Here is a 13627-nt window from a genome sequence, read left to right on the forward strand (position 1 = left end):
TGCAGGCTTCAGAATTGATGAAGCCTGTGCCAGTTACAGCCTCCCTGTGCTGTGGTCCCAGGAATTTTGCTCATTTTTAGGCTGTGCAGCACAGAGACATTACAGGGACAAAGAAAGTTGGGCTGCTGGTAGCCAAGGAGTTAGAGCTTTCTGCAAAATGAAGAGCTGCAAACACCAGGCCTTTCAAAATGTTACTCTAGCTCCTTACTCTTCCCCCTTATGTACATGGAAAAAAGTTTAAATACTGCTACCCCAGACTGTATCTACTCTCCACTCACTTCTGGGCTATTTGGCTTTCAGAATTATCTCCACATCACAAGGGCTTCCCTTTTTCTAAAATGAAGGCTGAGGTTTACAAATAAATCATATGACTTCTTGACAAAAATAATTACTGAGGTGGTTGACAAGCCATTAGATCATGGTTACAATATGACTTCCAGCATAAGGTGATAGAGAAATCATCACTTGAATGGTAGTACCAATGATAGCATAGAAAATTTTTTTCTATTTGCTCAGACGCTTCTAGAGAGTTGGTTAGACATCTACTTCTCCAGAGAAGTGCAGTGTTGTTAAATAACTTTCTTAAAATAAATGCAGATTGGTATCTAAGTTGTTGAGGTTTGGCTTGGGGGATACATGCACCCTGGGAGATAAAGCATAGTCAGGATGGACCATTCAGCCCTCAACTTTCTTTGTCACCAAGAAGTGAGAAGACACTCGTGTTAGTGGTTTTATGAAGTGGACCTGCTCTGGAATTTTATTTTAAAGAGGAACCGAGCAGTTGTCAGGTGTTGCTATCTTTCGGTCTTGAACAACCAAATCTACAAGTCAAATTCTCTTGTGTCGTTTTGCTCAAACTCATGTGCTTTCACATTTTTAAGGACTGCTAGGGTGAGTTATACCTAAGTCATTGACCTATGGATCTTGTTTATCTCATGGATGGACATCTTCCAGCTCTATCATTATTTGTTTTTTACTGTTTTCTCTGCTGGAGAGAGAATATAGAGGGGTTCAAGGAGGCAGACCTGTTGGGTCTAAAATGGTTGCCACCTCCTGGCACAGTTGGCTCACTGGTACCGTGGCACAGTGCCTGTTAATGCAGGTTCTTTGCATTTCTGTCCACCTTTGCCTGGAGCAGTGGGTCATGGAGCAGGTCCCAGGCTGAAGCCCTTCATGGCAGCTGTGGGCAGACTACAGAGAGGCAACTTGCACTCCCAAGAGATACATTGGCCACTTCCAGGATACATTCAGCTTTGGACACGGGCTGGCTGGGAGTGAGCCCTCTCCCTATTCTGTGCCAGGTCAGAGAAATCCCACGATATTTCACCACCTGGCTGGCACCACTCTGTCTCTTTTTGAAGCATGGCCAAGCAGAGAGACTGGAGTGAAGGCTGTGCAGAGCCCTCAAAAAGAATGATATGTACTTAAATTACATTTTTTCTTCATTTTACCTAAGATCTCAAGAAATCAATACTCAGAAGTGGCCTGATTGAGAACGGTAGCATCGTAGACCAGATTTCTTGATGCATGTGGAAGGGGTGTGTATCCTTTCATACAATGAGATGAGAGATGGTTGACTCTGTTGTTTATCACCATGGACAAATATGTTGCACATTCTTGATGAAACAAGCTGACTGCATTTCCTTGCTTTTATGTAGTTAATGAAGTTTTTGCTGTCTGCTGTGGTGTGATTTTTCAAAGATGTGTGAAACGTCAAAACGCACTTATAGAATGACAAGTGGTAACAGTTCATCCTGTCTTAGAGAGTCTTGTCCAGAAGTGAACGGGATTAGACCGTAACCCCAGGCTGGGAGAAAGGGGTCAGTTCCTGGAGTTCCCCTGCAGCACTTGCAGTCAGAGCTCGCCTTTGCATGAGACTGTTGAGAAAGGAGGTTTTCCTCACACACTGCTCTCTGCTCTGCCTGTCGCTGCTTTAGAGAATGGCTCAAAGGAAAGGTGCCTTTTCTCCTCTTTTGAGAAGGGGGCAGAGGGAAAAGAGCAGAAAATTGTGCTGGTTTGATCCTCCTGTTTCTTATTCTAGTTGCATAAACACACCAGAGTATTTCTCTAAATTAAATTAAGCAAACCTTTCATGTTTTCTCCCTGCTTCAAGAAAGCTAATGTGGCTGCTTGCAGATTTGCAGCTACAGAGAAGACAAAGATCTGTAGTGTGCACAGACTCAAGTGCTGAGCAGTGTCATGCTGAAAGAACCTGCACGAGCTTTAATAGAGTATAAAAGCTTTCTGGGCAGCAGGCAAAAATCTGTTTAAATCCCTGACAGAGATGAGAGCACAGCATGCATTATCAGCATATACACAGAGATGAGAAGGCTCTCAGAACATTTGCATTTTGGATTTGCTGTAATTAAAAGGTTTTGACTTTTCCAGAAAGGTTGAAATGGTGGAAGGAGTAAGTGTAAGACTTCACCTTTTCCATGTCTCTGTGCAAATATTTAGGGATCTTTTCTCTGTATGTGTGACTGACTGATCCTAATGGTAATTTTTCTTGAACCTAAGGGATGTAAAACCCCATAGGCTTCTCTTTCATATTTATAATCATCACTTGGTACTCAGATTGTGACAGTCCCAAGTTTCCCTGCCCCACACAGTGAAGGACTGACCCTCACTGTGCACGGCACTGAACACACAGCACAAAGATTGTTCCCAGACTACAATTCCTCATGGAAGCAGACCCTTTTCCTCACGTGTGTGGAGCTGCGTATCTTGAGAGACTGGTGCCTGCACAGACCCCAGATAAAATGTGGCAGGCGTCTGTTAGGCAGAATGATGCAAGCTGAACTGGAGCGGAAAGCGATGCTTATGGATCAGTGATGGACAGGTCAGATGATGACGTAGTAGGTACGGGTTCTTTGAGGGGAAAATGACTACTTCAGGAAGGTTTGACTGTAGGCAAATTTTGTCTGACTAAGATTTCCCTTATTTTGGTAACTAATTTGCCTCTCTGCAAGAGTCTCTGTAACTCAAGGACTGTTGTATTAGTGATCTGTATCAAGTGGCACAGCTGGAGCTACTACCAGTTAGACGAATATAGGGCAAGTGGATGAATGCTTTCTCCAATATCAAACAGATGCAGAAAAAAAATATTCAGGAGCAGGAAAAGAAGTGCTATAAGGTTGAAAATGTCAACTCAGTCACCAGTAGCAGTCTGTAAAGATAAGAGAGATAAGAGAGAAAAGTGAGAAGGGAAGACCATGCCCACTGAATAGAGGATTCCTGCCTAATATAGGAGCTAAATGAGCACGTCTCTACTTCTCTAATTAAGTGGAAGGTAAATAGGAGCAAGTTGAAGGAAGGTGTTTCCCTTCTTGGCTGTTAACTAGATGTGACTGCCACTTCAGTGGTGGCAGCCCTCCCTCCAGTTTCAGCTACTCAAATAGCAGCAGACAAAGACTGGGAATAGGCAGTGTGGATAAGATGGTTATTCAATGTTTGGACTGTGACCCCCTTCTTCCAGTCAGGCTGTTGAATATTCATGTAAGTGGGCTCAGACAGATCCCTGCCATCTGTCTGTATTTATATGACTTCATCCAAACAACTCCAAAACATGTAAAATTTTATCCTCACAACAGCTCTTCAAAGAAAGAGGGATTTCTCACCTATCTGAAGGGAAAAGGAATGAAAACACAAAGCGATTTAGTCAGTAACCAAATTTATTCACCTGAACTCCAGTAAACAGGATCCAAAATCAGCTCTTTTAAGTGCCAGGCCCAGCTATAGCCAAGGCTTTCAAGACAAAGATCATATTTAGTGCTCTAAGGTGTTGTATAGCTCACCTAATACTGTCCATTAAGCATTAAAAAAAAATATCTTTGTATGCAACTAAAAAGGAAACCGGAGATTCTGTTGCTATACGTGTGTATGGGTACAGAATGAAAGTATTTGATGAGGAAAATCAATAATAAACCCATTGCTTAGGCATCTCAGCCTGCACTGCATTCAGTTGCACACTTTGATGGTCAGATAAAATGTGACTGTCAGGCAAGCTTCAGTAAACAGTGTGCCCATATGGGCGATTCTATGAGGGGACAGATTGTCAGAGCTACGTTTGACCTGTTTTAGAGATGATATGGCTCTCCTTTGGCACCATGGATATACTGTTGACATTTCAGTAAAGCTGCTTCAAAAAAAGAGTCAGAATAGTGTGGCATTTTATGCGTCAGAAGCAATTTTTACATTTCAAATCAAGCAACAGGCCCAGTACTTCTCCTGCTCTCCAGTCAGAGCTTCTTAAACAGGCTGATCGGGAAAGATGAAGGGACAAGACTATTGAGAGGACAAGCCCAGACTTTTCAGTGTACCTGCATCAAGTTACTGTGTACATGTGGTTGTGTTACTCTTATGCTTTAGGGACTGAAATCTGAAGCTCTGATTCAGATCTCAGAAGCCCCCACACAGGCAGGTCATCACATAAGAGATGTCTGTGAGATGGCTGAGTGGAGGTGCTTGGTTTTGTACCTGCGCCCAGAAGATGGCAAATGTGGAGTAGCAGTCCACCTTACTTTAGCTTCCTTTCTTATCTGTCCAGGCCCTCGCCTTTTTGCTATTTTTAGGCTTGAGTGCATTTTGAAAATAAAAAGGGTTTAATTTTCACTCTGGTGCTCAAGAAACTCTTACATGCATTTTGGAAACATGCCAGAGGGGATCTTTATGCCTTTAACACCATATTGAAATGTTTTCTTCTTTCAAGGATCTTTCTCCCTGGCTTAGTTTGTAAGAATAGCCTCAAGGCTTTCAGCTTACTCAATCGATATATTTTTGTTGATGATTTTTTTTTTTAAACTGTTTTTCAGGCATTGGAAAGAATGTCATCTGTGACCGAACAGCGACTCCCCTGGATGCCTTTAGGATGATGACCGCAGCTCATTATTACCCAAAGCTGATGAGCATCATGGGGAACGTTTTGCGATTCCTGCCTGCTTTTGTGAAGATGAAGCAGCTGATCCAGGAGGGTTACGTAGGGGAGCTGCTGGTGTGCGAGGTGCAGGTTCACAGTGGAAGCCTGCTAGGCAAGAAGTACAACTGGAGCTGTGATGACCTGATGGGAGGTGGGGGCTTGCACTCAGTTGGCACCTACATCATCGACCTCCTGACCTTCCTGACCAGCCAGAAGGCTGTGAAAGTGCACGGGTTGCTCAAGACCTTTGTGAAGCAGACGGACCACATCAAGGGCATACGGCAGATCACCAGCGATGACTTCTGTACGTTTCAGATGGTTCTGGAAGGTGGCGTGTGCTGCACGGTGACACTCAACTTCAACGTCCCGGGGGAGTTCAAACAGGACATTATTGTGGTGGGTTCGGTAGGACGGCTGATTGTAATAGGCACTGATCTCTACGGACAGAGCAACAGCTCTCCTCAGCGGGAGCTCCTGCTAAAGGACTCCACGCCAGTCAGCAACTCCTTACTTCCAGAGAAAGCTTTCAGTGACATCCCATCCCCCTACCTTCGGGGCACCATTAAGATGGTTCAAGCTGTCCGGCAGGCATTTGAGGACCAGGATGACAGGAGGACCTGGGATGGGAGGCCCCTTACAATGGCTGCCACTTTTGACGACTGTCTGTATGCCCTCTGTGTGGTGGACACCATTAAAAAGTCAAACCAGTTGGGAGAGTGGCAGAACATTTCAATCATGACCGAGGAGCCAGAATTAAGCCCGGCATACTTAATCAGCGAAGCCATGCGGAAGAGCAGGATGTCTCTGTACTGCTAGCTCCTCTCAGCTCATAGGAAAGAATAGGAACCAGACAGCTCTTGGAGGAAATGGTAATTCAGCCCCTGTGAAGGGCTTGGGCATCTTAGAAAATGCTGAGGATACAGGAGAAGGAAATACGGTGTTTGGATCAACTAAAATCTGTTGGTGGCTACATGCCAAAGTTATAAGGTCCTTAGAAATGCCCAAAACAGATAGGAGACGTAAGAGCTGACATAACTGTTTTAATAACAGTATTAGATGGCTGATTGGAAAGATATATCATGGACTCACCTCCTGCTTGCAGGTGCTTTAGATTATCCAATTGTGTTTACTGTGAAAGGTTGGGAGGATCCTTTTAGATTTTCCTTACCTACCAGAGGGCTGTGAAGGTACTGTCATGTCGTTAAATTTTATGTAGTGTCTGACATGAATGGTTCCTGTCATGACAGCTGACACCACCGTGCTGTAGTACTACACCTCTAACCAACACACGGAATAATAGGACTTGGTGTGAAAGTGTCGTGTGATACGGAAAATCTCGGCAGCTCACTTTTCAAATATCAAAGCTTCTCTGTGTTGGTTTAGCTAGTTATTTGGGGTTTGGGGTTTTTTTTAAAGCACAATTCAGTTGGAAAATAATGTGGCTTTTAAAACAAAGCAGTCCTCAACCATAGAGCATATGCCCCACCATTGGAGGAGGAGGGAGGATCTTCTGTGAGCTCCTGGTAAGCTTCTGTGTTAACTGCACAGATTTGCTGATTAAATTGGGCTGTGCAAAACCTTCATGGATGGCAAGTGGCATGACACAGTTGTGTTTTATTATACAGCTGAACTCAGGCTGGTCTTACGAAGGTTTACACACAATTTCCTGTGTCTGGGACTGACTTTTGAGTTAATTTATCGTGCATTTTGGTTTTAGGTGGAAAACAGTAGAAATTGAACCCAAAACCATATGTTGCTTAGATGGGTGGTGTTATTTTAAACCTTTGTGAACTCACACTTGAGAGATGCACACTGACAATTCATTTCATATAGCTCAACGCAAAATCTTTCACCTCCACCAAGCAAGTCAGTGTGAGTGAAAAACGAAAGAGATGAGAAAATTTCCCGTCCATTTCCAGGGGAAAAAAATACATAAGGCCCCCACCTCTTCACCTCCTTAAAGTGTCCAGCTACTGGTACTGTAGTAATCATTCCCTGTCATCAGTGCAGGGGTGGACAAACTCTTTTGATGTGTTTGTCCCATCCTTCTTTTTAGTATTTTAGATTGCAGTCTTGAAATAATATATTCTTTTGAGAATATATTCTCAAAAGAATATAGTGAAAGGCACATGAATTATCCCAGTAAACAGGGATACTGCTTTTTGGCATAAAGCTGCTCCAGTGTGTTTACAGCATTAGGTTCTCAGATAGGAAAAAAGTAGAACACAAGCTTATAGCACTAAATTATATTCAACTTGAGAAAAACCTTTTCAGGGCTTTGTGTTAATTTTGACTCGAGGAAAGAAGACAACATTTGGATAAGCAGTAAATTAAAAGAGAAAATATGACCTTCTTTCTCAAGGCCATCACATTAGTGTTGCTATTTTAGGTTAGAAAGAGAACTGTCAGAATAATTTAGATTTTTTTAAAAAGCACTTACAGTTTTGCTATTTTTAGGAGCACTAAGGGCTTCTCTAGGACTTCTCCTACAAATGACTTCATTTGATTGCTGTATGCTCCTGCCTGTCCTGTGCCCAGTTTTAGAGCTTCACTGTTTTAAACAGGAGGGCATCAACAGTGTGGTTCATCTCATCTGACTTTAGCCAGCTGAAAATTGGGTGTCTTGTCTTGGTCAGCTGTGCAAGGGACACAATAGTCAATACAGAGAGAGCTCTCCAAAGGCTGACTCAGTTCATCTGAAGATTAGTATAGAAGGAGGTGCCCACTGGAAATTCCTCTTCTTTGCAGAGAATCTTGGCTTCTAAATTTTCAGGTGGCTAAAGTTAGGAAAGTTGACTCCCCCACCCCAAAATTATTACTGTGTGCTTAATTATTGATGAGCATATGTGTGACCTTTCATGAAATATTCCCCAAAGTGTAATAGCGTGACTGATGAAGGAATAATATAATACTGCAAAACCACACCCAAATGGAGACTTGTTCCTATCCATGCTGTTCCGCCAGTTCTAGCAACTGTCTCTGGGGCTGACTGCTTCTGCTAAGACCTTGGGCAAGCTTTCATCATTCCTTCTTGGAAGCAGCCCTTGACAAGTTTGGATGTTTTTGCTAAAAGATTTCTCTGAGAATTCCTGAGGTAGTATCTGTGCCAACAGGAATTTCCCATTATAATTGCCGTGGTATACCATGCTATCCAGTTCCTGCCCTGAAAAACACACAGAGAAATACAGAAGAGAGAATTTGATCAAGGAATCATATCTCTTTCTCCTGGGAAATGGAATTAGCCCCATGGAGACCAAGAAAGTTTTCATATAGTAAGGCAAAAGCCATTTACTGAAAATGGTGGCTAGTTCAAGTCATGAGTGCAAGCCTGGTGGATAATTAACCGTGTCTACTTAAACATAATCCAAAACTGGAACTAAACATGGACCAAAATGTTTGTGAATCTTGCTTCTTAGTGGTTTGGTCATTGTGCTGGCATTGCTGCTCATATCTTTGCACCTCATTTCAGTTGGAAAATGTTCATGATTTTTCCTATCTGCATTTTTTTCTGTGTCAGTCTGGGTTTTGTGATGCCAGCTGGAAGAAGATATGCTGGAAACCCGTTCCCCGCCCCTGCAGTGAACAGTCCCCCGGCAAGACACAGGGCATAGGGGTAGTACTACTGAGCCCAACCTTGCTGTCCCAGATCCAAAGGTTTAGGTGACAGGCATCATCCATCCTCTGTGCAGACTCACTGATGCAGATAGTGCTGCTTAGCAGAAAGAAAACCTAATGCTTTGTTTACGTAGCCATCTGATGCTCGTATTAGTACTGGCTTGTAGATGAGTTGAATCCTGTACAGCTTGTGCGACCACAGTGAGACAGATGGAATGGGCAGGGGCAGGATGGGACCTCCTCTTCTGGCAGCAGCAGAAACCTTATGCTAGATTTAGGTGAAGTTGTTACCTAACTGGGATGGCAGCAGTAACTGCATCAGTTCAGGATTGTATGACAGTTTTTCCATTCTCTTGGAGGTGAAGGTGCTGCAGTGTCAAGTGTAAAGATACTAAACTTCCACTGGTTTAGAGGAGGAAGGAATTACTTTATTTATAGAATGTGTATTACTATTCTGATAAATTGTTACTTTACAGTCTGGGAGCTTTCTTGGCAGCATCAAGCCCACTGCTCTTTTGGTACAGTTGACAGTACGTTGAATTGCCCTAAGTAGCCTCTGGAGTTCATGCTGGGCTTAAGAATTCGAGCAGCAGATAGCAGAGATGTACTTGATTGAACTCAGAAGCGGTACCACACCAGGAAACATATATTTGGAATTGCACTTTTAATGCTGTTTTTTAATGCTGTGCCACATGGTCTGAGATGAATGCTGCTAGAATTGGTGCAGGCCTAACAGCCAAACTGTGGCTACTGCTGGAATTTACAGTAGTCCTCAAATGAGCTTGTTCATATACTAGGTAAGAAATATCCATTCTGTTTTCCCAGGGCTGCTGTTGGAGAGGCTCTTTCCTTTGCCATCAACCTGTGCATATAGGATACTGAACATTATGGTCTGTTGCCAAAGACAAAAAGAGCCACAAAGGGGAGAGTGCAGGTGAAATGCTCTGCTGCTCTTCAGGGGTCTGCTCCAATGCTGGGATGGTCAGCTGAGAGAGGATGTCTTAGTTTCCATGGGAATTGCATTGGGGTCCACACCAGGGTAGGGCAACCTGATACTGTGTGACAGCAGGACACAAACTGAAGTCCTTCCACATGCCCAAAGGGAGAGTGGTGACTGCAGCTGGGAGTGACAGGAAGGGCTCTCTGCAGTCTGGTACCCATATGCCTGTGCTAACAGGGCAAATTCCACGGTCAAGTGGAGGGTGAGGGCTGCACCTCCTGAGGCTGACAGCAGCAGCTCTGCTCCACCTCTGTGTTTGGGAGCCTGAGAAGGGACCCTGCCCTTGGGGAAGCAGCGTTTGCCTGTACTCCTACTAGATCCGTGTACGCCCTTAGTGCTGAACCCAGTGAAGTCCTACATGGAGGCGTAAGAGCTCTGCAAGAGCTTGGGGTTTCCTATATCTAATATCATGCATGTGTTAATACTACTTTAGCCATGTAGTTAGAAAATACCAAGTAGAGATGATACGTCTTCACCCATGCAGCCAATATGGTAGAGAATCAGGGCATGCATAGACGAGTTTAGGCTCAGGATGGGCTGCTGTGGAGTTCATCCTTTGCTTTGGCTGAAAGCATGAGAAAATTCCTGCCCACCCAGCATAGGGCAATCAGAGGCACTCTCCACTTTGTATTTAGTGTTTCCTTCTTTTGGGTAGCTTTCAGATTAGTGACTGTAGAAATGAAATCTGTCCTGGAAGTTTAGCCATTCAAAAAAGGAGGCTTTTCTGCTGTGTGTGGTCACAGTGCAAGGACAATTCAGTTTCTCTGTTACCTTGTTTATATCTGTGTCCATACAACTGTGGAAAAGGCCTAGACAATTTAAAATGACCCATTGATGTACCAAAAAAAGTATTTTATTTAATGGGTAAAGGTAAACACAGTACCTTGATGTCTTTGCAGAAGTTCAGAAATTACAGATGACAGAATTTCTTGTTGCCGGGAATTTTTATATTTGACTTTTTTCTATGGCCTTCAGTATAAAACATCATGCCTTGTGAAGTCTATTCACTGTTTAGTTCTGTATTTACAAGGGTTTAAAAGCTTCCAACAGGCTTTTGGCTTTGTGCAGATACTCAACACTGGTGTGATGTTCCAGTGGCCCAGTGATGTACCCTTAGGTACGTATGAAACTCAGCGCTGGGCTGTTTGACCTCTGCAGTGCTCTCTGGGTATCTAGGACTAGTTGTGAAATGGCAGGATTAGGATTCAGGACAGCAGTTGCTCCTTGTTGTTGTTGTTGAAGTTGCTACTTGTAGGGAGGAGCAAAGTGTGAATTTTAGAGATGAAGTATTGCTGAATAATAATAGGCAGTCTTATTTGCTTTAGAATTTCCTCTCTCTTGAGCTGCTGGATGAAGTCTGTCCAATAAAAATAATTTCCTGTTAACAATAGCTGCCTGCTTCCATCTGCTCATGAAAGGAAGAAATTTTAAGTAAATGGGACTATACATAATGCTGCATTCATGAACCGATGTCATAACCTCGTGACTTACTGAGTGTGTGAAGCCAGAGCCCAGGCAAGTAATGACTTTTTCGAAGCTGCCATATCGAAGCCTTGGGGTTGGGGAATAAAGGGTATCAGCCTGGGTCAAACTGAAATAGCTTTTATTCAGCATTTTCAGTTAAATGAATAAACAAAATGGCTGTGGTCAATCCAAAACTGAACACAAAACATGTTTGTAGGTTATTTACATGTTTTCTGCTGGGATTAAGTTCAATTTTTGAAGAATGCTGTTGAAATCAAAAGTTTAAAAAAATCCACCTTTTATTATATTTGGCATGTCTGAAATTAACTGTTTGGAGTTGGGTGTGGGTTTTTTTGGTTGGTTGTGGGCTTTTATTTGTTTTTTTTTGTTTGTTTTTTCAAGTCGGTATTTAAAAAAATCCCATCCATTAGGTTCAGTGAATGTCCATTAAGGACATTCAGTGAATTTAGCTGCCCTTGGGCAGGTTTGGCTCTGAACCTGCAGCCTCACAGTGTCATGCAGTGACCCCATTTGTAGCATCTGAATTTGGCCATCAGGGCTTCATTTGTGTCTTCTTGTGGCAGTGGGGAAACCGGTTCATTACATGGAGTTGGCTACAGATAATCAAGATACTTTTTGCAGCAGTGCCAGCCATCGTCTTTAAAAGCACTTAACTCTTGTTAACTTGTTTACCATAGTTATTTATGACCTTGCAGCCATGTGCTGTCCATTACTTCCTTTGCTTTCTACACCAGCCATCAGACTCGCATCCCTCCCCTTTCTGTTTCTCATTCCATTGCAAGCCACAAGGCGAGTCTCCCTTGTTTCCCGCTGAGCTTGAACTCAGTCTATGTTACACATGGCATACAGGGTGGCTAACCTACAACTTGAAGTAACTTTTAACAGATTCATTGAAGAGTCTGTCAACACCGCAACTGCTCAAGTATGTGGCATACCTAATGCCCAGCCAGGGTGGGAATAAAAGCTCCCTGCTATGCAGTGCTTCACAAGTGACACTCACTGTTTCTCGCTATCCTGGTTTTCTTTTCTTTGATTTTGAAAATGAGAATATGTTCAGTTTGTTGCTGTGTCAATATTAAGTATATATTTATTGTTTTTCAGACATACATACATATATATAAATGCTATATATATAATGTCAACGCATGGACATATGTACAGTAGATATTTTAAAGAGCTATTTATCAAGAAAAGTAAGTGTTATAAGTAAACAGAGTTTATATTTTATATATTATGTAGATAGCAAAAAAATGGTTAAATTATAGTAGGATTTTTGGGGGTGGGGTTGGGGAAATGGGCAAGGACTGGTTCTAGCATTTTAAATAGCCAAACTACTTTGTACGGAAGCTGCCTGCTGTGCCTCTCGGCTGCAATATCTGTTTGTTTCTTCTTCTGGAAGATGATGTGCATTGTTATTTTTACATTGCTTGGGGAATGTAGTTAGTTTATTCTCAGCCAACTGGTATGTGCTGCTTAAAACATGGTTTCCTGCTGTTCTGCATATTTGCATTGATGGAATAAAAGGATCTTAACTGGCAAATAAAGATGTAAAAGGATGTGTTCTCAGCTGTCTATCGTTTTTCTCCAGACTTGTATTTTGTGAGGGTGGGGTAACAATCCTCACCTTGGCCTGGTTTCTGGCCTGCCTGTTAAATTCAACGCATCAGAGTAAAATCCAGAGGCTTTGTGCCTGGGGGTGGGGATTGTGGTGGAAGGAGGGAAAGAAGAAGGTTTAACACCAAGCTATGTGAAGGTTTAATGTTATGACAGGGTCTGAATTAACGCCTGCTGGAGTGATGTGTCCTGAGGAGACAGTTGGGTTTATTGCCAAAAGATGCAAACAAGTCCAGTGGCATAGCAGAATGGGGACGTTGGACATCCCTGCTGAGCACAGCCTGGAGATCCTTTCTCCTGAGATTCCTTTTTCTCCTGGATCCTTTCTCCCCTCCTTTCTCCAGCACAGCCTGGAGATCCTCCTCCTACCTCCCCACCAAAGTCCTGGGATGCCTTTGCCTTCCCCATCCTCAGGTCTCTCCAGTGACTTCTCCATGCCTACCCGATCCTTGCTCCCATCCGCCAGGAGCTGTCAAGTCTTCCCACTTAGCCCGGTGTTCCTTTTCTCCCTTATATGTGGGTGTATCATCAGCCAAGTAAGGATCACCTTACTTCAGCCCCTCTGATGCTGCAGAAAACCTCACTTGAGTACAAAGCGGAAGAGAATATGAAGCAGTGGGGAATTCTAAGCTCTGAGGAAAAATTTATTGCCTCTGTGATAGATTTGTAAAAATGATAGAGCATTTCCTATGTTGCTTTATCTATTGTACAGCAGAGCACACAAAAAGATGTTAGATTCTACTCGTGTCCCGGGCGCTATGAAGATAGAGAAAATCTGAGGCATAAGTCTGAGAAGGGATGGGAAATCATCATCACTTACAAGGCACACTCCCCTCAGATCACATGATCTTGTGAACTGTATATTTTTCATAAACATTTACAGAGTGGGTATAGCATTTACTTCATCCCAAAAATGCAGCATGTTAGCAACTTCTAGTACTATCATTGCAGCTATCATACTTCAAAGATGTACCAATGTTTATATGCACATAAAATAC

General features: G+C 43.0%; 1 protein-coding gene across 2 annotated transcripts in view; it reads left to right on the top strand.

The window, feature by feature from the left end:
• The window catches only part of GFOD1 (glucose-fructose oxidoreductase domain containing 1), a 64691-nt gene extending 52108 nt beyond the window's left edge, over positions 1-12583 (top strand). For both annotated transcript variants that reach the window (XM_026842660.1, XM_026842659.1), the window contains exon 2: positions 4812-12583. In XM_026842660.1, the coding sequence (XP_026698461.1) occupies positions 4868-5731 (864 nt within the window). In that variant the 5' untranslated portion in view covers positions 4812-4867 and the 3' untranslated portion in view covers positions 5732-12583. The remainder of the gene's footprint in view (positions 1-4811) is intronic.
• Positions 12584-13627: the final 1044 nt, after the last annotated feature.

The sequence above is a fragment of the Athene cunicularia genome (assembly GCF_003259725.1).
Source record: "Athene cunicularia isolate RWA chromosome 2 unlocalized genomic scaffold, athCun1 chr2_part1, whole genome shotgun sequence".
In the NCBI taxonomy this organism is placed as follows: domain Eukaryota; kingdom Metazoa; phylum Chordata; class Aves; order Strigiformes; family Strigidae; genus Athene; species Athene cunicularia.